Raw genomic sequence first — 24,476 nt, 5'->3', positions numbered from 1 at the left:
GATCATCAACAGTTAAACCATCTAGTGGACCAATGTGAACCCCTTATATTAATAATAGAAGGAAGCTTCTACTGTTAATATAAGTGAAAAAGTCTTTGCTGCTTTTCTTGGCATTCTTTTCCAGAGATTTCTTGTAATCTAACTTAGCTTGCCTAATCTCCTTTGTGACTTGATCACAGACTAGTTTATATCTACCACAGGCCTCTGTATCATCTGATAATTTATATGCACCGCCATCAGGGCTGGCTCAAGGGTATATGGTGCCCCTAGGCCACATTGACTGATTGTGCCCTCCCTTCGATTGGGGCAACGTTAAACCCCCCCAAACCTTGGTACTCTTAGGCCAGTGCCTACTCGGCCTTACCCTGCATCCTATTCATTCTTCTTCTCTGCCACAAGTCTCAGCAATTCATCTGACATCCATTTAGTTCTAAGCCTGGAATGGTATTTCTTAGTTGGCATTACTTTAACCAGTCTGTAATTACTCATGTCACACTTTCTCTGTGTGAGTGAACATATCCCCTCTGTTCACTCCTCTCCAGGCCATAGGGACCTCTCCTGAATCCGAGGATTCTCTCATAATTATAGATTAAGATTTGATTAACTCCTTTGCAGCCTTCCTTAAAATACCTGTATAGATCTCATCCTCCCAGGTGCCTTTTTTACACTTAGCTTCTCTTCCACTTTCCTCTCGGTTATCGCAAAATTCTTTAGCTCTCTGTTAGAATTTGATAAACTACTGGCAACCCCACTATCTAAAAAGTCCCTCATGTGCAAATGTAGATGCAAATTACTTATTCAGTTTGCCAGCAACCTTAGCAGGGTCAAGTTCAGACCAACAGTCACACCATTCATATCTAGTGGACCAATGTGATTCATCTCTTTCCTTCTAGTGTTTACATAAATAAAGAAGTCTTTGAAGCTTTTCTTTTCCAGATCCTTCTTGTAATCTGCTTTTAGCTTGTCTAACCTACTTTGTGACTTGAATTTCAGGCTATTTTTTATCTACTGTAGGCTTCTGTATCACCTGATAATGGATACCAAATAGTTTTCTTCTCTGCCACAAGTCTCATCAATTGTTCATCTTATACCAACAATATCTCTCTCTTAATTGGTATAAAAAGCCTTGTAGCCTCTATGATTACTTTTCTAAATGTGAAGCATTTAGAATTTGTTGTTGGTAACATCATCAGTTTGTCCCACTGCAGAAAATTTTAAACTGTTAAATCACTGTATCACCTTTATTTCTGTAAAGGTGATACAGTGAGTAGTGGTTTCTCTTGTTGCCTCTCTAACATATTGGTATTGAAACCAGTCATCCGATAAATCAAGAAAATTCTGTTACTATGCGAGCAACCAACCCACAAATATATTAGAAAAGTAAAATTTCGCATTATAAGACATATTTGATTTACTGGCCAGTTTATATGTTTCTACATTTGTTCATTATACTCATCTAAGCATATTATTCATTATACTCCTAATCTCTTTTATGTTTTCCCAGTGCATCACACCAAACTGACTCGACCTTGCAATGGCCACCCATTGCAAGGTGGATCAGTTTGGTGTGATGCACTATTTTATATTTTATATGCTTCTTCTAGAATAGTAACTATTATGTACATATAATAAGCAGAAATATATGCACACAATTAAAATTTTGTGTGCTTAACAGTCTTTTGAACTGGAAAATGGCTCATAATAATAGATCCAAATCTATTTTTTTTGCCTGATACATATACATATTTTTATTAAAAAGTAAAAAGATACTTAAAGTAAGCATTGTAATATTATATATACAAGTATTGAAATAATTGGTATAATCCATTTAAAATCAAAAATATCCAAAAGTTTTTTCCCATAAATTAAAAACAAAAAGAATGGCACCTGTCTGGTGCTGCACCACCATTTGTGTAATAAGATTTGTGCAGCCGCTGCTCAGTTAAACAGGCTACAGTAAAGGCTAGATATATTCATTGATAACTTCAAAAAAATGAAATATGCATTGATGACAACAAGAACAACTAACCTAATATTATGGAATTAGATTACACAAAATGACTATAAAATAATTTCTGAATCATCCATCCAAAATTCTACAATATAATGTAATATTAATAATTTTACAATACAGTCTAATTACAAAAAGGTCACACGACAGCCTCTCTTGAAGCAATAGTTAATATGTTAATAAGAGTGAAACCTTTGCTCTAGTTGCAGCAAGAGCCACACTTGTAGCTTTGTCTTATAACCAGTAATAAGAGTGAAACCTTTGCTCTAGCTACAGCAAGAGCCACACTTGTAGCTTTGTCTTATAACCAGTAGAATAAGGTACTTGTATAAAGTACTCTAGATAACATCCACTATAACATGCTAAAGTATCTCTCCTCAACAAGTCCAAAAATTTATAATTTATCAAACTATTGCTTTAACAAGCTGTTTCTAAGTCTTAAAAGATTAATTAATGAACACATGGTACTTGGAAGTGTATGATATACTAACAAACATACAATTCAGTGTTTTAGAAAAGATGAATCTATGCTCAATGACCAAATCAGGTTAGAAACAAGTATTTTAAATACTTTCTTTGAATTTGAACACTTGGTATTCTTTGACGTACCTGGTGAGTATGGGCTTGGCACACCCAGGGTAGGCACCTCCGTAGACAGGTGGGCAGGAGCAGCAGTTGTTGTTGTTGTTGTTTTGGTTTTTAGGAGCATTAGCAACTAAGGCCATATTGCTCCGGGATATGCGGTGGTCATTCCCTGACCTTTCCGCATCTTCCGTATTTGGTGGTGACGAGCTCGAACCCCGGTCTAATCAAGGAGCATGTGATACGCACTACTGCTCCTTCCCACCTGGCTACGGAGGCGCCAGGAGCAGCAGTGCGTAGCACACGCTTCTTGATTAGACCCGGGTTCGAGCCCGTGACCACCAAATATAGAGGATGCGGAAAGGTCAGGGAATGACCACCGCATATCCCCAGAGCAATATGGCCTTAGTTGCTAATGCTCCTTAAAAAAAAAAAAAAAAACACACCCAGGGTCCTGAGTTGGATATCATCATTCTTCTCTTTCTTGGTAATTCCTTTCTACTTCTGTCAATCTCTCTCTCTCTCAGGGTAACTCGGGAATTTTTTTTTGGCTGGTGCAGCATAAGCCTCAGGCTTCCTTGCACCATATGGCTAATAATAATAATAATAACTAGGGGGCTTTGCCCCCTGCTCACTGCACTCGCTTCTTTTGATAAAGTAAAATAAAATAGAGAAGCTTTCAACACTGTGTGTGTCTCTCTTCCTCTGCTAAGAATACATAAATACATTACATATGGAAATCAAGAATGGTACCGTGTGGTCATGTTAGAAAAACATAATGCATGACTACTCTTACACAGAGGCTTATTTTACCACAGTAAAACAAGCTTCTGTTACGTATTTTAGTATTTGTTACGTATTATCATGTAACTCGCATCTCCCTTCTCCCACTGGCTGAATAAATATCACTAGGAGGAAAATTATTTTAATGTATAGAAAGATAATAATAAAAGTATGTAACACAAATAGACATATGGACTTTTACAAGGCTTATACAGCATAGGGTTGAGAAGATGTCTTAACATTTTTATTAAAAAAGTTCTTATAAACAAATCTTTTCCCAGTTCAAGTACAAACTTCCCAATCTGAAATTTTTGGCCAAGGCCTCTCACCATGGACAATACAAACATCCCCTGTCTGCCTGGACACTGAAAAAGCCTTTGATACAACCTGGCGCTATGGCATTCTTCAAAATCTTTATGCCACAGGACTTCGGGGCCAGCCACCACTAATCATACAGAGCTTTCTCCAAAATGGAACATTTCAGGCGCATTACTGCAATACACTGTCCCAAAAAGTTGTTCAGGAAGAAGGGGTCCCACAAGGATCAGTTCTTAGTGCAACGCTCTTAGCAGTTAGGTTGAACAATGCAACAGATAATATTCCGCTTAATGTCGACACTTATCTATATGCAGACAACCTTACAATATCCTGTCATTCACTAAATATGCGCTCCATTGAACGCCAACTGCAACTCTCAATAAACAAAATAAAGTCATGGGCATCCCACAATGGCTATCGCCTATCCAGGACAAAAACAACTGCTATTCACTTTTGTAAAAAGCGACAGCTTCATCCAGATCCTGAGCTAAGGTTAGGAGCCCAACTAATACCACTTAGCAACAATATCCGGTTCTTGGGTTTAGTACTGGACACTAAACTTACCTTTCAGGCACATATAATGCAAATGAGAACTCAGTGCATGAGAAAGATGAATATTCTCAAAGTTATCTCTTCTATGACATGGGGAGCCGATCGCTTCACACTCTTACACTTATATCGTACTTTAAAAGGATCTCGTCTAGATTATGGAGCCCCAGTTTATGACTGCGCATAAGACAGTACTAGCCTGGCTCAATCCAGTCCAGCATAGTGCTCTGAGGATTGCTTTAGGAGCCTTTAAGACCTCCCCAGTGCAAAGTTTGTATATAGATGCCAATAAACCACCACTACATCTTAGGAGAAAAGTATTGCTCCTTAACTATGCAGCCAAACTACATAGCCTCCCTTCTCACCCCATCTGGACATATCTGTTTGAACCTCAGTGGGAAAATTTGTATAAAAATAAACCCAATGAAAACAAACCTGCTGGTATCTGGCTACAAGAGCTAACCAAACATTGGAACATCTGTCTAGGAAACATCTCTCAAGCTGCAGATGTAGTACAAGCACCATGGGCAATGTATATACCTCTTTGCGATAACTATTTTCTACATTGGGGAAAACACTCCCTATCAAACCACAATCTTAGACAGTTACATGCGGACCATGCTTTGACCAATGCTCACAGTCTTCAGATATACACAGACGGATCCAAAACTGATATATCCGTGGAAGCTGCAGTAATCAGTCCTACATCCACTGTTTCTGTACAATTACCATGTGAATGCAGTGTATTTACTGCTGAATTATATGCAATCAAAATGGCTCTAAATCTCCTTAATGATCTTCTAAATGTCTAGGTCATAATATACACAGACTCTTTAAGTGGAATGAATGCCCTACAGGAAAAACCACAAAGTTCCCATCCACTTCTCACACAAATCATATCCCAGTTATATCACCTCAATAAAAATAAGCTGACTGTCACGTTCTGCTGGATACCCAGCCACGTTGGAATTCCAGGAAACGAGTGTGCAGACGAAGCAGCAAAACACCCTGCTTGCTTTGATCCCATCCCAGTTCCTTTTTCTGATTACAAGCCAATCATACGGAGGATATGTACAGAGATGTGGTCTGAAAAGTGGCATAATCAGATATCAAACAAACTTCTTTAAATAAAACAAAATCCACAGCTATGGAGATATAGTTCCCGATTAACCAGGCACGAAGAGGTCGTACTTGCAAGAGCATGAATTGGTCATACGCACCTTTTTTTACTGCTAGGAGAAGAGCTTCCTCTCTGCTCGCATTGTAGTTCCATTCTTACGGTGAAACATATTATTATTGAATGTGCACACTATGGTTCAGCTAGAATTGAATGTTTCAGATCTTTAACCAACTCAAAAAACCCTTGCAACTAGCTCATATACTTGGAGATGATGCCAATCTATCAGAACTGTACTTAAAAATGATAAACGTATACAGTCACTTCTAGAACAATTCCTTTCATATATTGACCAACAATCTTAAGTTATAGGCGCATTTTGGCCATAGCAGCCCTTGCGCCAATAAATCCCACTTCAACAACAACAAACATCCCCATGTAATACTTCTTTATTGCAATGAGAAAAAAATAATAAAGATAACAGCATTAGCTCTGTGACACCTTCAAGAAACCCAACAAATGGAGAAGAGACCTCAATACATTCTGATATACACCATAGGTTCAAAATTTGATAATAATGTAGATGAGCAGCAGCAGTTCACAGATACAGCAGTAGCCAACAAAAATCTCATTATAATGTTTGTACTTAGACAGCTAAAATTAACGGATTAATACATAAAAATCACTTTTAATTAAATTTAAATAAAAAAATATAATTTGAATAAAAACGACCAAAAAAATATATAATCAATAATGACTGCCTAAGTGCATTTCAGACATTATAGAATACCAGGAAAACCTCCAGCCTAGTATTTTAACAACTCAAAATCTTGTACTCCGTTGTTATAAATGATTAAGGTATCTGAAACTTATCTGCATTAATTTTTACAGTTAACCATTAAGAGACACTGTAGTCTCTCCAGTGATGGGGACAGTGTCCAGTTTACACTCTTTAGAAATAGCTAAACTATCCCCTAAGTCAACCTAAAGCAATTAATTTCCTCCAAAAATTAAGACACTGCAGTCTTGAGTTTTTTTCCAGTCAGAGTTTTTAGTTTTTAATTGATAAAACTGCTTTGAGGTTTTAATGGCTAATGAATTCTCCTAATGGAGGATATCATCCAATTAAAAATGATATTAGTTACTTTAGGTTAACTATGTGGGCAGTTGTAGTAATTTCTAAAGAGCATAAGCCCAAGTGAAGAGACCACAAAGTCCCCAAATGGTCAACTGCAAAAGTTAAAGCAGAAAAGTTATTTTAGAAGCTGCTTCAAACAAACATTGCAATATTATGCATTTGAAACTGCTGTGCCACCAGCAATGGCAAAGGGCATGGCACAAATAAAGCAACAATAAATTATATCAAATAAAAACAAAATTATTGTATCATGGTGTTCCAGTTACCATAAAAATAGGTAAGAAGTGGTATTCTTCTAAATGGTGATGGCCAAAATTGAGAATCATAATTGATTATGGCATATCATAATGAATTATATGCAAATTAGGTGATTGAAAAATCAATGAGAATAAAAAAAAAATAATAATAAAAAAAAAACAGTTGAGGAATTTCATCCAATAGTTTCATCCATTCATATACATGAATGGAAGAAACCACTGGCCAAGAGTAACAGTATTTTATCATAATCAACTAATTTGCATATAAAGAATTATTTCAAATATTAAAATAATTGATTATGCCCACCACTTAATTGGCTAAATGGGCCATCACGAGAAGGCTGTTGTGCAGAAATTTCAACATTTTCAAACATACAACGTACCCTTTTGAATATTATAAATAAATATCTCACAAGTTTTTAAGGTATACATCAACTATCATGCAGCTAACGTGCCACTAAATTCTTAAATAAACAAACCATTTTACTACTTTTACTCATGATGCCAATATCTTTATCAATACCTTTACTGGGTGTATTCAAAGTATAACATTAGCAGACATGATTGTGGACTTTTTTCACCATTATAATACTGTATTTAGAATGAAGGCATGAAATAATTCAAAACTGTTCACATTTTGAAACCACTTTTATTTTCAATATACTATGACCACAACTGTTAAAAATCCATTTTTTTATATTGAAAATAAAAATTCACCCCAACACACTTTTTACACTTGGGCCATTCATAACATGTTTTTAAGGCATCTTCATATCAGTGAGCAAAACTTGAAATAAATAAAAAACTCACATGCCTCAATCACTGAATTTCACAGACATGCTAACTGCACACATAAACAGCCTTCGATGCTAGCAATAATTTCTGTTTGCTTACTTCAGATCAAAGGTATTAAGATGAGTTAATTCTTACTTTAGAGTGATGAACAAATTACCTTCATGAAGCCTAATAAAGAATTTCCTTTTATTATTTTTTACGGCTAAATTTCTTCTATAGCAAAAGTTTTAGCAATTGTGTTGAAAGTCAAACCTTTTATTTTCAAATTTAAGTTTTCCACCAATGCTACTTAAATTCGCATGTGCCCAGTAAAGGGCTAAAAATCATAATTTCCATACACAGCTTTTTTATAGACATCTCTTGCCTATATCATCCTTTTCTACCTTACAAATTGTGGTAAATCTCTTATTTTCTTTCTCCCATGCAAGCATATTTCTGCAGATCATTTTTAAGTTTTATTATACTGAAAACAAATTTAATTTGTTTAATAGAATTATTAAATTCAAGGTTTTTCCAAATGCATATGTAAATCAACCTGTGAACAAACATGTACAGACAAAAAGACACATGGCCCATGTTAGGTTTAGTCAATCAATATGAGTAGAAGGGGATGACGTCGAAGATGAATACGAAAGGAAGCAAGATTATTTAGTAATGATGAGATGCCTGCACTTTTCCCAAAATGTCAAACTGTCTACAAACCATCTTTATAAAATCAGGTCTTCATTGGACCATCTAAATGGCACAATGCTAATGCATGTATTTATTATCTGGGAAAACAGCTGTCGCTAAATGAATCCATGATCCCCTGGAGAGGCTGTCTACTTTTCAGACAATATACACAAAATAAAAGACAAAAGAATGGTAAAAAACTGTACATGCTGACTGAATTAGCCAAACGGTCTAATATTGATGTGTTTAGTATGCAAGGCAAAAGGCTCAAGCTAGTGGGAGTGCTGTCACTCAGGGGAGAACTGAAGGGGGGTGGTCCTCTGAATCATAGCCTTTTGAAATGTACTGCTTGTTTGATGTTTGTGGAGAGGTCAGGAATGGGACATGATATTGCCATGGGAGATGTCTTTGTGTGTACGCGATGTAATGAGTGTGTGGGGAAATCAGACGGCAACTCAGCATTGTTATGGGCCTATCCGAGAGATTGAAGAATAGAGTAGATGCCCCTCAAGGGATTTAAATTGAGAGGCCAAGCTCTCAGCTGCCCACATCAATGCCAGAGCTTGCACTTGAACATCACACAACACGGTGGCAAACACCAGGGCAGAATGCGCTGGTCCCACAGGAACCAGTTGGTGTTGGTGACTCTGTTGTCAGGGAAATGGGAAATATATTGTGAAAAAAGCATAGGTGGAACAGGACCAGGGTATGCCTGTCTGGGACAAAGGCTGATGATGTTGTAGAGCAGATATCATCTTTTAAGGGCACAAAAGGTGACATTGTTGTACACATTAGCACTAATGATAACAAGAGTAGGAGACCTGCAGAATTACTTAACAAGTACAGGTCAATGGTGAAAAAAAGCCGTGAGTTAGGGTTGAATTTGAAAGTGTCTGCAATTCTGCCCAGACACGAGAAGGAGTAAATGTTGAGAGCTTTGTCAATTGATTCAGCCCTGGAGAGATTGTGTAAAGCTCATGGGATAGAATTTTTTTCAGCCTGGTCTGTGCTTGTTAACAGGAGAGACTGCTTCTACAGGGATGGGATACACTTAAATAAAAAGGGTGCAAGAATATTTGCTGATGCTATCGAGGCAGTGTTATGTGAGTTGGAAAACTGCTAGCTTGGGGGGATACACAGACTAATAGATTAACAGTAGCCGCTGGCAGAGGTGAAAGTGATTCTTGCACTGCTTTTATTGGAATGAGCAGCAGTGTGGAAAACAAGGTGCTGGGGATTTCAGAGACTGCTGGGAGTAATTGCAGAACAAGTAAATACGTTGGCTGTGTTAGGGTAGCTAAGAATAAGAACAGGTGCATGCATACTTGCGTGTGCAACAATGCTAGGAGTTTGGTAAATAAATTTGATCAATTTGAGGTGCTGGTCAAAACATCAAAGGCAGATATTGTTGGGATATCAGGACGTGGTGTCACACAGATATAAGGAATGCAGAATTGGAATTTGGGCAGCAGAATGTGTACAGGAAGGATAGACAAGATAGGAAGGGAGGAGGGGTTGTGCTATTAGTTAAGAAACACATAAAATCTAAGGAAGTGCATTCAGTTGAAATGGGGGGACACTGCAATGTTGAGTCAGTTTGGTTTGACTGAGAGTAGGAGTGTGCTATAGGCCTAATGACTCTGGTGAGTATAATGAACAGCTGTACAGAGAAATAGTGGGCCAGTAAATCAGATTGTCTTATATTGGGGGTTTTATTTTCCGAGATATTGACTGGAACTTGTGTGTTGGTCACTCACACACTAGTAGGGCTTTTATGGATTTATTGGATGATTCTTTTCAACAGCAGAATGTTCGGAAGGCACCAGAGGAAGTCATACTCTTGATTTGATTATCAGTAGTGATTCTTCATGTATTAAAAATCTGCAGATAAAGGAGACACTAGGTGACGGTTATCACAGTGTGCCGATGTGGGATTTACTCAAAGAGGTAACTACCATCAAGGGTAAAGGGAAGCGTTTTTGCTTTCGTAGAGGGACTAGGGAGGTCTAAGACAGTTTTTGAAGTCTATACAGTGGGACCAACTGATGATGTTACCAACAGCAAATTCTAAATGGGAAGAATTCAAAGAATTAATCTTGGAAGCTACTACGCTTTTCATACCAACTAAGAAATATTGTTCAAGGTTTAGGCCTAAATGGATGTCAGATGAACTAATGAGACATGTGGCAGAGAAAGAAAATGCATGAACACATATAAATTAACAAGTAACTCAAAAGCCTATGGAAGGTACAAGCTGGTCTGTAATCAAGTCACAAAGAAGGTTAGGCAGGCAAAGGCAGATTATGAGATATCTTTGGCAAAGGATGCAAAGAAAAACAGCCAAGAGTTCTTTACTTATGTAAACTCTAGAAGGAAAGGAATGAATCAGATTATTCCACTTGATATCAATGGTTCAACTGTTGATGATTCTGCTCAGGCAGTTAACAAACTGAATCAGTATTTTGCATCAACATTTACACACAAGGAGTTATTCGGGGAGGGGAATACCAGAGGCGTATTAAACTACAGCAGTGATTTAAATGATTTTTTAATAACTGAGAGCAAAGTGGAGGAGAATTGTTGAAGAAAAACATAAAAAAAGCACCTGAGATGGATGGGATCTTCCAGTTGTATTAAAGGAGTGGCAAAGGAAGGAAACAAACCCTTAGCAATAATTATCAGAGCATTCCTAGATTCAGGGGAGGTACACATGGACTGGAGATTTGCAAATGTGACTCCAATTAATTACAGACCTGTTAACTTCTGTTCTGGGAAAATTAATGGAGGCACTGGTTAAAGATGCACTACAGGATCATCTAGACAACACTTTGGTTATAGTTCGGACACAGCATGAGTTTGTTCAGGGGAAGTCTTGTCTGATCAATTTGATTGAATACTATGAAGTTGCCCAAAAAGGAAGTGGATGCAAAAAATAATTTTGATATCATATACTTGGATCTTAGAAAAGCTTTTGATACTGTTGCGCATGGAAGACTACTGTACAAATTTGAGCAATATGGCATTAAGGGCAAAATGCTGCTATTGATAAAGGATGATTGAGTGAGAGAAGACAGAGATTGGTAATCAATGGACACAGCTCTTCGTGAACTAATGTTATTAGTGGAGTCCCCCAAGTTTCGGTGTTGGACCCATTGTTGCTTTCTATATTTATCAATGATATTGATGAAGGCATATCAGGGTTAGTGCCTTAGTTTGCAGATGATATGAAGGTTGGCAGGGTTGTTAATGACAGTATGCTACTGCAAGAGGATCTAGAAATTTTGAGATCGGCTGAAAGGTGGCAACTGAAGTTTAACATTGACAAATGTAAAGTACTGCATATGGGAAGCAGAAACCCCAGAGTAACATATCAACTGTGTGGTACTACACTCAAGGTGGTAGAGAATGAAAAGGACCTGGGGATAATTGTGCAGTCAGTTATGAAGTATTCTGAGCAGTGCAGACAGTCTGCAAGAGTAGCTCATTTTGTCTTATCAATGATATACAGGAATTTTTCTAGCAGATATAAGGAGCTGATTATCCCTTTGTATAAGGCAATGGTCAGGCTGCACCTTGAGTACTGTATACAGGTCTGGAGTCCTCATTTTAGGATGTAGAGCTGCTGGAATGAGTGCAGAGAAGGGAAACAAGATTAGTGAATGGAAAAGGAGTTGCTCTTACAAAGGAAGGCTTAAGATTTGCAAATTACAGTGTCTGGTGACTAGGCACCTATGAGGTGATCTGATTGAGGTGTAGAAGGCCTTCAATGGCTTTAGCAAGCTTAATGCTGATGGAATTCTGCTTCTTGACCTGAGGGGACATAAATTCAAATTGAGGAATGACATTTATAGAATATCATGTGGTTGATTGCTGGAACAAACTTCCATCTATCATTGTAGAAGTTGACAGCTTAAATAAAGTCAAGGCAGAACATGATGACAGAAAAAAAATTCCAAAGAATGTTTGAACAGCAGAGCTAAAAACCAGGAGAAAGTATATGCAAATATGCCAATGGTGTGGCTGTTTCAAAATGGAATGACAAGAGAGACATTCTAATAATTTCTATTGAGTTCAAGCATGAAATGATAGAAGTCAGAAACAAGAGAGGCCAAACAGAAATTAAGCCCAAAGCCATTACTGGAAATAACAAATATATGTCTGGAGTAGATTGTAAAGACCACGTGATGGCTTATTATTTGTGTGAAAGAAAGATAGTTGGTACAAAAAACTGACAATTCACATTTTTCAAATTATGCTTCTGAACACCTTTCATCTCTTCAATAAACACTCAGGAAGAAAAATGAATTTATATGGCTTTCACCTTGCGGTAATAAGAGAGCTTGTCTCATAAGGTGAGGGATACTGTACTACTCAGATTACTATCACCAGAATGATGAAGAACATTCCATATGCATTTGTGAAATTTCCTCTAAACACAAAGGGATATTGTAATGTGGGAAAGATGTCATCCATGCCATCAGTCTGGCAAAAAGCAAGATACAACATACTATTACAAGAAGTGTCAATAAACGTCAGCACATTGTTTTGATGGCTTTGCAGATGGCTTTATAGTAAAATATAAAGTAAGTTGGGTATGCAATATAACTGATATAAAATAGAAATATATTCTTGCAAAAACTGATTTTATTCAAAATGTTTGTGTTCTTGTTTTTTTTTGCCAAAGCAACTAAGGCTACAATGCATCAGTATTGTGTCTGTAAATTTGCACATATTCTATGGTCACTTTTCCTATTTTATAGATGAAAAATGTGAGTTTCCACAAGGTAACAAATAAGCAGCCCATGCCAGTGGCCAAGGATTGCATGGTTTTTGCTCTGCATAATTCAGCCATGGTTTAGCCAGGGACTAACGGTTAAGCTTGGTGAGGAAAACAAATCCAAGTTGGGGGGGGGGGGTGTTATTTATTAATTTTTATTTCCCTGTACCTTAGTATCGCTGTCAGTGGCCACTGCTGTGATTTTCGTACAGCAGCTCCCCTCAAGCACTATGCCCCACAAGCTACCTGACTGCATTAAAAAAATGAAAATTTCCAGGAGCTGAGGGATATCTCCCCCCACAAGTATATATATTATATGTGAGCTATCAGTTTCGCAAGAGCAATGACACAAATATAAAACAAATCATTTATCATACAAATCTACTTACAATATATATCTGGCGTTCATTTACATCTAATCTATTCATTTTTTTCATTTAATATGTTAATACATGCTATCATTTCCTTAAAATTTCTCTCAAAACACAACTAATTCAATCTTAATCACGAATATCAATTCTCTTCACAACAGCAATCCTAATTTAATGCTAATAATTCCATGTAATCTCTCTTAGTTTAGCAATATCAATATTCTTTCCAACTTCAACCAATAAACCAACTCAATACTGAACATTTCCTTATTTCTCGTGTTTCTTCAACTTCAACCTTACTCTAAAATAATCTCTCACTTTATCTAAGTACCATTTCCAAAACAACAGAGTTCAGAGGACTTACCTTCCTTCTCTTTCACGGTGGGATTACTTTGTGCAGGTTCCTTCCATGGAGTGCAGTGATGTCTTCCTCTCTCTTCTTAGTTGAACTCTGCATCTCTGCTGCATAGCTCTTCCAGTACTGTCTTATTTCAGGATTTCGAGAACAGTTCTCTGGTTGGTGCTTTGTACTGAGATAGTACAAAGTACTTAATACTGAAGGAAATTACCACAGCAGTAGTAGAAGCCAGGGCACTATCTGACTGGCTTGTTATTCAACTTCCGGATTAACTTTTAGCACAGGAACATGCCCAGCGGAACCCTTCACTATATAGCTGGACACTCCCAGAACTGGACCCAAACTGAATCCAGAACTACCACTCATGGAAGTCTGCAACCCGTCCGAACAACAACCACAAACCCCTCTTTTGGTGCAAGCACCTTATTTATTTCCTTCTCATTTATTTATTTATTGAATTGGTTGCAAGTTACAATCGCCCCTTGTACTACTTTTTTATATGCAAGCTGATGTGCAAATGCCAGAAGGGTTTGCACACATTTACGTATCTCCCCCTATCTAATTTAAACCTGACCCAATCACGGTATTATTCTTTAAACTCACTTTTCTTCCTTTGGTGGGAAAAACAGAATATTTTTCTCCCACAACGAAATGCTTTCATCTTTTACCTCAAGATCACCTGTTCACAATAGCTTTGAACTGCTGCATACTGACACCCTTTCCCAAAATGCACTAAGTGTGGCATCTTCAAGTAGTGGTTTAATAGTGGGAATGAACTATTGTTCAGAAGCTTTTAATTTTAAATCTTCCGCACCTGCCATACCATACCTTTGTTCACTATATTCCTTAATTGCACTACCAGACCTACTGTCACTAATGGAAATATTTCTGTAATGATGTTTTCGTTATTCCTTAAGTGCTTTACTTCCACACACACTATACTCACTAAGAGAAATATATTTGTAAGATTTTATCTTACAGTTTTATCACGTTTTCAGGTTTCCGTTGCATTTGTACTGTGATTAACAATCCCGCATTTGCAAATTCAGCAGTATTAATGATTTATTGTCAATTTTATAACCTTTATGTGAATAAATCATGGATAATTATTTTTTAAATTAGTACCGAAAAACCTGTATTTTTGTATCAATACCGGAAAAAAATGACCAGGATCCTGGAATCTCGGTATTGTAAGACCTAGGTATACCAAGCTTAATGTCAAAGTTTGCAGATGATACAAAGGATGGCAGAGTTGTTAATAACGGCAATGACAGTATGCTGCTGCAACAAGATCTGGAAAAGTTGGGCAGATTGGCTGAGAAATGGCAACTGAAGTTTAACATTGACAAATGCAAAGTACTGCATATGGGTAGCAGTAACCCCAGAAAAATGTACCAACTGGGTGGTGTTACACTCAGGGGAGTGCAGAATGAAAGAGACCTGGGGGTAATTGTGCAGTCAGATATGATGTTTTCTAAGCAGTGCAGACAGGTTGCCAGACTAGGTCATGGGATTCTGTCAATGATATACAGAAATTTTGCGAGCAGGGATAAGGAAGTGATTATCCTCTTTTAGAAGGCAATGGTCAGGCCACATCTTGAGAACTGCATACAGATTTGGAAGCCTGATTTTAGGAAGGATGTAGAGTTGCTAGAACGAGTACAGAGAAGGGCAACAAAACTGTTGAGGTGAACAAAGAGCACCCCTTTGTTCCCCTCAACAAAACTGTTGAGAGGAACAAAGGGGTGCTCTTATGAAGAAAGGCTTAAGTTCTGCAAATTGCAACGGCTGGAGACTAGGCACCTGCAAGGTGATCTGGCTGAGGTGTATAAGGCCTTGAATGGATTGAGCAGGCTCAATGCTGATGGGATTCTTCCTCTTGCTCAGATTACAAACCTGAGGGGGCATAGATTCAAACTCAGGAAAGACAGTTGTAGAATAGATGTTCGAAAATTTGCCTTTAGCCAGCAGGTAGACAAACAAACTTCCATCTGTTGTTGTGGAAGTTGATAGCTTAAATAAATTCAAGACAGAACTAGACAAACATTTGGAACGAATAAATCAGTGAAATGGGTAGGGGTTTTTTTTTGGCTGATGTTGTATAAGCTTGTTTTCTTTTATCATATGCCTCTACTAATGCTAATGCCTGTCACCCGAGAAAAGCCATTTGCCAGACTTAGGAGAGCCTGGATAAAGAAGGGTGACTCTTTCCTATAGGCTTCTCACTAGTTGAGTGAATTATCAGGATCCGAGATGTTGGGCCTGATATAACCTCTTTTTTCTATTTTTTTGCAGAAGTGACATTCTCTGGGTCAGTGGTCAAGTTTTCAGTTAGGGACCGAGTTGGGGCCCCAGAAGAAATTATTTTATCAAGATTCATGGAGATTTTGTTTTGGTTCAGTGTCCAGGCTCCCCACCCACTACAGAGCCCAAAGGGACACCCACTACCTAGCAAGCAATAAATGCACTGAGGAGTGGGAACACCAGGGCTACCCACACACCATACCTGCACTGCCGCCAGCCTGAATCCTGTCCCTCGAACCACAAGAGTAGGAGCATGGCATTGACATGGTTGATCCTTGCAGGCAAACCCACTAGCCAATTGATTCTAGCCAGGCCATCCATCTTGTTGAAGCAGGGGCCAAAGTCTTGTGTTGAAGCTGGGTCTCTCAACCACAATTTCCGAATTTCTATGGGTCGCAGTCAGTGCATGGCAAACATGCTGGATTCCCTTGATGTTAGCCTAGAATTAATGTTAGGCTGTGGGTGCTGTATCCCAGTGATGCTAATTTGGAGGACCAGCAGCATAAGTGGGTGGTCCCCTCACCATTTACAGGTGTCAACTTTGAGGGGCCCTTAAGCTTAAGGTGAATGTGAAATTCACCTTAAGCTTTTGTAAAATGCCTTGACGGCAAAAGCATGTTGTGCATGACTCCACTGTTCTATGGTTATTAAATGGTATGATGTGACAAGAGTGCATTGGGTGATGCAATCCCCCCCCACCACACCAGTACAGAAAATCGGTTTCTAAAATCTTCCATTTCCCTGCCCCACCCTGCAGAGCCGTGCCAAGGCAAACGAGGCTCTTTCCTCATGTGAAAAGCTAAAAGGGATACCAAAAGGAAGATTAAATAATTGCCAATGTTGCCATCATTAACAGTAGGGTGCAAGTTTTCATTCTTGCCTCAGGTACTAAAATGGCTCATCATGGCCCTGCCACCCTATGTATAAGTACATATGTGTATCTTGACCCTTAATGTAAATATAAATCATTTTATTATTTATGTATTTTGTTATCTGGTAATCCCTTCTGGCCTTGGCCATAACAGATATATTTTCATCAGCTAATCGTTATATAATTCTCTTGAATAACAAATAAATGAATATTTATTTATTCTAAGATTGGCAACCACTAGTTGCTAACCCTGTAATAAAGTCTATCAAAATAATAAAGGAACTTATTTATAGTATTTAAATAAAGGAACTTATTTATGTCTATTATGAACAAGTGACCAATGAGACTGATAATGAACATTGAAACTTTGTCTTCACACTTCATGTACTTAGGAAGTGAGGTTTTGCATTGAAAGAGCAGAGATTTCACAATTTTTCAAAAAGTCACAAAAAAATCGCAGGATATGTAGGGGAGATTAAAGAGCAGGAGCTTCAAAAATGCTTCTAACAATGGCAGATTTGCTGGACTTTCTTTTACAGATGATGTTTAATATGAGCAGTGACACATTAACATGTATGATAAAAAAAAAAAAAAAGGTCCCAGCTTGTATTTTCAAAAAATGTTATCAATTATAAGTTATTCCATACTTTCACTCCCAAATTAGGTCCCCTGAAATGTAATGCAGGGGCTACAACAATTCTGCTATTTTTAAAAGTATTTCTATGATTTTTTCCTGGATCATAGCAGAGAATAAAAATGCATAGAATGATTATGAATTAGCAGGAGACACAGAAACCTACAATAAGTGCAAACTAGTCTGCAATCAATTCACTAAAGGAGTTAGGCAAGCTAAGGCAGATTAAGAGAAGCCTTTGGAGGAGGAGATGCTGCTGAATCATTGGAGGAGGAGATGCCGCTGGTATTTTCAGAGGAGTATTATTTGCTTGGTCTGTGGTCTTGGATTGTTGCTTGGATTGTTCCTTTAGCCACGAATCTCAAGTATTACAATACATATAATCCAACTATTTAAAAATATATTGCACAGTTTTGTTCATTAATCAAAAACCTTAAAAATATTTTGTTGTTTCTGCTAGCAATGCAATGTTGTCTGCAAAGTCCAGATCTGTGAGGCAAGACTGGATGTTCCATGCAATGCCCAGTCAAGTCTTTATGTATGACAAAGTCCATGGTCAGAAGGAACAAAAAGGGGTGAGAGAACACCTTGTCGTATGCCAATGTTGATAGTGAAGAAGTTGGTGGTGCCAGTGTCTGTCTTCACATAGCAACTGGAGTTCAGGTAGAGGATCCGTAAAATACTGATGTAGTAGTAAGGGATCCCATACATTCCCATGATGCTCCACAGTGACTATGTACACCAGTGGCGGATTCATGGTAGGGACACTGGGGCACGTGCCCCCCCCTGTCATTTTATGGAGAATATTCACCATCGTTTAAATTTCCTTTTTTTTTTTTTTTTTTTTTTTCATTGTTAACATACGATTTTATCTATTTTTGCATTGTGGCTCAGCTATTTTCAACTGATTACAGTTGGCAACACTGATGCTGATATGATCGCCATTCTAGTTCAAGGTGTCACACAGTTTGGTCGCATCTAATGTTTACTTCAAAGTAATTCAGACTTGAGCTTTGTGCCTGTGTCCACCAGTCACATTATGTTTGAGTGTCATATTTTTTTTGTGCCTTGTTTGTGCACAAACAAGGCACAAAATGGCATCCCATCACAAAATGGTACCCCTCCTGCATTTTTTCTGGATCCGCCACTGATGTACACTGTCGAAAGCTTTTTTGAAATCTATAAAATTAATTGAGAGTGGCCAGTGGAATTCCACACTCTGTTCAATAATATTGTGCAGGTATGTTCGTGTCAGACGGCACCTGGGATTTCTCCCATCTCCGCAATAATATTGTGCAGTGTGAAGATTTGTTTACTGCACGATCGCCCATGGTGGAAACCAGCTTGCTTTTCTTGTAGGGTTTTGTCGGCCAGAGTTTGTAGCCATTTAAGTAAGACAACACAGAATTGCTGGGGACTGAAAGGAGTATGATGCCCTCCAGTTGTTACAATCGGTGATATTGACTGTCTTTGGTAGTTTGATGATCACTCCTTTTCTCCACTCATCATCAGATCAAGAAGGCAAAGACCAGCTGGCTTTACTATGCTAGATTTATTACTATAGAGGTTTTCTAATGGTGGATTGAATAGGCATGACTGAATGGGATGTGTCGCACAACTTTGTATCTTAACAGCATACTTCCGTAACAGTGCTTTCCTACATAAACTTAGTGGGGGCTCATGAGCATCAATGTAGAGACTGTGTGCTGGCGATGTTCTAAATGCACCAAGTGAAATTCTCAAAGCACTGTGTTGAACTGGATCAAGCCAACACAATGCACTCGCTTTGGCAGAATCGTAGATGTAAAAAAAGTAAACTGCAGCCATTATCAACCCACTGCAGGATGGAAGCCTCCTCAACAATTCATGCTAAGGGAAATGGACCATAATCTGCCACACTGGTCCAGTGCGGGTTGGCAGATCGACCGTATTTAGCAGTCAGGGGCTTGAACCCCAGTCTACTCAAAGAGCGTGTGCAACTGCACTCCCGCTCCTGACCGCTCGGCTACGGAGATGGCAGCTCCATAATCCAGACATGATCTGATTAAAGCCCTATATAGACGACGCAAGGAGGTACGATCTGCACCCCATGTCTAGGCGGATATAGTTCTGAGTATGTTCTACTTTTTTAGACAACAAGTATGTATATTTTTAATACAATCTAAGAAGTTTAATTTGTTGTCTAAGATTAATCCTAGAAATCGGATGTTATTAGTGACTGGGATGGATATATTAGAGATCTGAAGTTCAGGATCCAGGTGAAACTTGCGTTGTCTACAGAAATGGATAGCAACTGTTTTCTGCTGCGAGGGTCGATAGCCACTGAGGCTGACCCATTGCTGTATTTCATTAAGTGATATTTGAAGCTGTCTTTCAATAGATCTCATGTTTCGGGAATGGCAGGAGATGGAAAGGTCATCTGCATAAAGGTAAATTTTCTACTGCATTTGGAAGTTGTTTAGTGAAGTAATCTATTCTAAGAGTGAAAAGAGTGGCACTCAGTACTGATCAGTGCTGCTAGGAGGCCAAGCAGTTTAAGTGTTAGTTGGTTAGTGAACTAGAAATATGTGGATAAATAAAGAAAGGTGGGTTTCCTTTCTGTGTTCTAATTTGTGACTTTTCAAGTATAGAACAGTTTGAAAAATAAGATTGCTAAGAGGAAAGTAGGAACTTAGAAATAACTTTAGTCGCTTTTGAAGACCACTCTATGGATTGCAGAAATATTGCTTGACCTCAAATTTGCATGGCACCCAGGGCCTCGAAGGTTGCAACTGGGTTTAGCTGTTCAATATCTCCTTAAAGTGCTCTGTCCAGAGTGCATCTTGTTCTTTGGTGAACAGTCTTTCTAGCTTTGTTTTTAATAGGAATGTTGGTGTTGCTTCTTTTAGCATTAGCACTAGAAGAGGCACATGATGCAAGAAAGCAAGCTTATACAGCATCAGCCAAAAAAAAAAAAAAAAAACACACCTTCCCATTTCACTGAACCATTCATTCCACATGTTTGTCTAGTTCTGCTTTGAATTTATTTAAGCTATAAACTTCCACAAAAACAGATGGAAGTTTGTTCCAGCAATCAACTACCTGCTGGCTAAAGGAAAACTTCCACACATCTATTCTGAAACTGCCTTTCCTCAGTGTCTTTCCTTTTCTACAACTGTCTTTCATCTGTGCCCCCTCAAGTTTGTAATCAGAGCAAGAGGAAGAATCCCATCAGTATTCAGCCTGCTCAAGCCATTCAAGGCCTTATACACCTCAATCAGATCGCCTTGCAGATGCCTCCTCAATCAGATCGCCTTGCAGGTGCCTAGTCTCCAGAAGCTGCAATTTGCAGAACTTAAGCCTTTCTTCATAAGAGCACCCCTTTGTTCCCCTTCACCAATCTTGTTGCCCTTCTCTGTACTCGTTCTAGTAACTCTACATCCTTCCAAAAATAAGGCTTTCAGACCTGTATGTAGTACTCAAGGTGTGGTGACCATTGCCGTATAGAAGGGGATAATCACCTCCTTATCTTTGCTCGCAAAATTCCTGTATATCATTGACAAGACTCCATGACCTACTCTGGCAGCCTGTCTGCACTGCTCAGAAAACTTCATATCTGCCTGCACAATTACCCCCAGGTCTCTTTCATTTTCCACTATCCTAAGTGTAACACCACATAGCTGGTACATTTCTCTGTGGCTACTGCTACCCATATGCAGTAATTTGCATTTGTCAATCAATGTTAAACTTCAGTTGCCACTTCTCAGCCCATCTATCCAACTTTTCCAGATCCTGTTACGGCACCATACTGTCATTACTGTTATTAGCAACTCTGCCTATCTTAGTATCATCTGCAAACTTTGACATTAAGCTCGATATACCTTCATCAATATCACTGACAAACATACAAAACAACAAATGGGCACAACACCAAACCCTGATGGACACCACTAATAACATTAGTCCACGTAGAGCAGTATCCTTTGATTACCACTCTCTGTCTTCTCCATTGTAGCAACTTGTCCTTAATGCCATACTGCTCCAATTTGTACAGTATTCTTCCATGTGCAACAGTATCAAAAGCTTTCCTGAAATATTTTAAGTTAATTACTTAACAAAACAGGTGTAGGTCTGTGAGTGTGTAAAAAAGATAGTATGATTAAGTTACGTAATAATTTTTTTGTACTTGTTTGCAAACACATAAGCAACTTATAACCAATGGGTATTGTTGTTTAACTGTTCAAAGTAAAACTCCGATTAAATCTTTTGGGAACTTAATGGTGTTTTTTTTTTTTTTTTTTTTATTATGGTTACAGTGATTTTATATATGCCCATAGTAATTTTTTACCAATACATGCACAAAATCAAAAACTAATGGCACTTCAATTTCTTTTTTATTTAATAAACTATTTACACTTGGATATGAAATCAGTAACATATCATTTGTCCGCCATTATTAAAATTAAGGCTAAAACTCTACACTTAGATCAAACAATATTCTTGTGAACTTTAAATTTGAATTTTTGAAACTAATGAGATCCAATTCAAAATGGATTTCATTTGGAATTGGATTTCACTACAAAATTATGAAAAATTAATATCCATATGATGTAATTCCTAAGTGACATCATATTGAATCAAACTCATAAATAAAAAAAGAATGTCATGTGCAATAGAAAAATTACCAGAAATCTTCTGTCTAAGAAAGAACAAAATATTGCATTTGAAATGTGAAACAAAAGTCTTTTCTTTGTAACTCATAATAAGTTACAAACTCTGCATAAGATGGACTGGCATCATCATAACTCACCAACAACAAAAATTATACAACTAAGAAATAAATTGTACTGTGACAGGGGCAAACTCTACTAAGTTAGTATAGTTAGAATGCACCCATACTCAGGAGCGGATTAAGGTCAGTTGAGGCCCCGGGCGCAGAAGAAAATATTGGGCCCCTTAAAAAAAAAGAGAGAGACAGGGAAAATAAAAATGCATGTTAACCATTTTTTTAAATAAATAAAAAATATTATGTACTATTAATGTTTTATTTCCAATAAAATTTGAATATAATATATGTATAATATAATTAATAATAGCATAATAATAATCACAAAGTTTTGAACTAATATGTTCAACTAATTTGTTGGAGTTTTGCATGGGCCCTTCAGAAGTTGGGGCCCATGGCACGCGCCCGGTGCGACCGCCGTTAAATCCGCCTCTGCCCATACTTTGTTTGGGTGCATTCTGTATAAGAATATGATATATACAAGATGAAAAGTCAATAAAAATATTAAAATACACAAATTTAGAATTCCATATACTATGTCATAAATAAAGTCCAATAATTCATATGATTACCTAGCTACCTGCAAATGGGATTTTCCAAATGCCATAAGTTGTAACAATGATTCTTTTAAATCCAGGATAATTATCATTATTAACCATGAGTCAAATGACTATAACAATGGATTTTTGAAAAAGTAATGAAATTTTGAAAATGAATACATAATGTCCATCATAATTGCAGTTTATGTGATGCTGATAGACCCTTTATATGTGGAGAAGGAAGAAGATTGATTTCAGGATCTGACAAACGACCGATGAATTTCTTCATTGGATGAAGCAAACCCACAAGTGAGAATGCTTTGAATAGTGCAGTCAATGGCATGAGCCTATTGAAAAATATACAATACAATAACTAGAAAATTTACTCTAAGAAAAGCAAATAACTGCTAAAGCAATCTACACTGCCAAATAGTGACAAACATTCATTTATGAAAAAACAAAAGAATTACTTAAAAAATCAGATACAGATAATCTATGAAAATTAAAAGCATTCCAAAAATGCAAAATATTAATCTGGGTAATTTTTTTTATTAGACTACAAATTAAGAAGTTAATAAATGAATAAAAATTAGAAATTTTAGAAAGTCATTATATGATGAACTACTTAGTGGAATTTTATCTTCCTGTATACAGTGCACTCTGTAGTTGCAAGAAACAATTAAAAGGGTCCAGTCCTCCGTCAAAAACATGTCCATACACCTTTTTTTTTTTTTTTTTTTTTTTTTTTACTAGATATAGTCACTTAATAGATCTACAGACTGCTAAATTATTAGAAAAATACAATAAATTCAGTTTAATGGATAAAAAAACAGAATTATACAGTAACTTCTGTAAAATCTGGCACATTTTACAAAATAATCAACACTTTGCAATCCAGAAATATTAAGAAAGAAATCCAGCACTTGTATCACATTTGATCGCAGTTGTATTTAAGAATCCATGCAAAAAAGAGTGACATTTCTTTCTTTATAAGATGTTGCAGGACTATCTTGTCCTTGAATTTTTGTTTTTTTTGTTGTGGTCAGAAAGATTCAAACTGCATAGATAATGTAATAATCTTAATTCTCACAGCAGAACAAACCTACATTTGCAATCAAAAGTTGCCATGGTATTGCACTACTTTCAAAGAGATGGCCTCTCCAAAGGTTAATTGACCATTTGTTTAAAAGGTGAGACTGCCATGACAGCCTGTTCCAGGACTAACTGGTCCCCCATTAGATGGCAGGTAGCCTCTAGTGACAACACACTGACAAAACAGTTGTAAAGAAGTTGTTCAAAGGCTTGCAGTATACAGTCAGTTTTCAAAGTTGCAATACAGTTAAAGTTATCTGTAGAAAGTAATGCAATACTAGGGCAACTCATTACAAAGGTAAGTTTGTTCTGCTATGAGAATTAAGGCTATTGCATTATCAATGCAGTTTAAATCCCACAGGCTGCAAAAACTGATGAAAGGACAAGGTAACCATTATAAATTTTTACAGATGGAAATAAGTTGTGCTTAACATTTACTAAAATATATTCTGTGCAATCAAATGGCCTCCATAGCCGAGTGGTCATGAGCGGGAGTGCAACGGCACATGCACTTTGAGTAGACCGGGGTTCAAGCCCCTGACT

The 24,476-nt window shown here is 37.5% G+C and overlaps 1 protein-coding gene across 2 annotated transcripts in view; it reads right to left on the bottom strand.

Moving 5' to 3' along the window:
- Positions 1–24,476, bottom strand: part of LOC150077236 (epidermal retinol dehydrogenase 2-like) — a 160,268-nt gene that overhangs the window by 2,269 nt on the left and 133,523 nt on the right. The window contains exon 4 of one of the 2 annotated variants that reach the window (XM_090385631.1): positions 22,883–23,188. The exons of the other annotated variant lie outside the window; for it this stretch is intronic. Coding sequence (XP_090241757.1) covers positions 23,032–23,188 — 157 coding nt within the window. The 3' untranslated portion in view covers positions 22,883–23,031. Of the gene's footprint in view, positions 1–22,882; positions 23,189–24,476 lie in introns of those variants that run through there. 2 annotated transcript variants of the gene reach the window in all.

Source organism: Mastigoproctus giganteus, chromosome 12, assembly GCF_048544385.1.
Source record: "Mastigoproctus giganteus isolate SK-2022 chromosome 12, ASM4854438v1, whole genome shotgun sequence".
In the NCBI taxonomy this organism is placed as follows: domain Eukaryota; kingdom Metazoa; phylum Arthropoda; class Arachnida; order Uropygi; family Thelyphonidae; genus Mastigoproctus; species Mastigoproctus giganteus.
The sequence above is the reverse complement of the archived record's forward strand: the minus strand, read 5'-3'. Positions and strand labels throughout refer to the sequence as shown.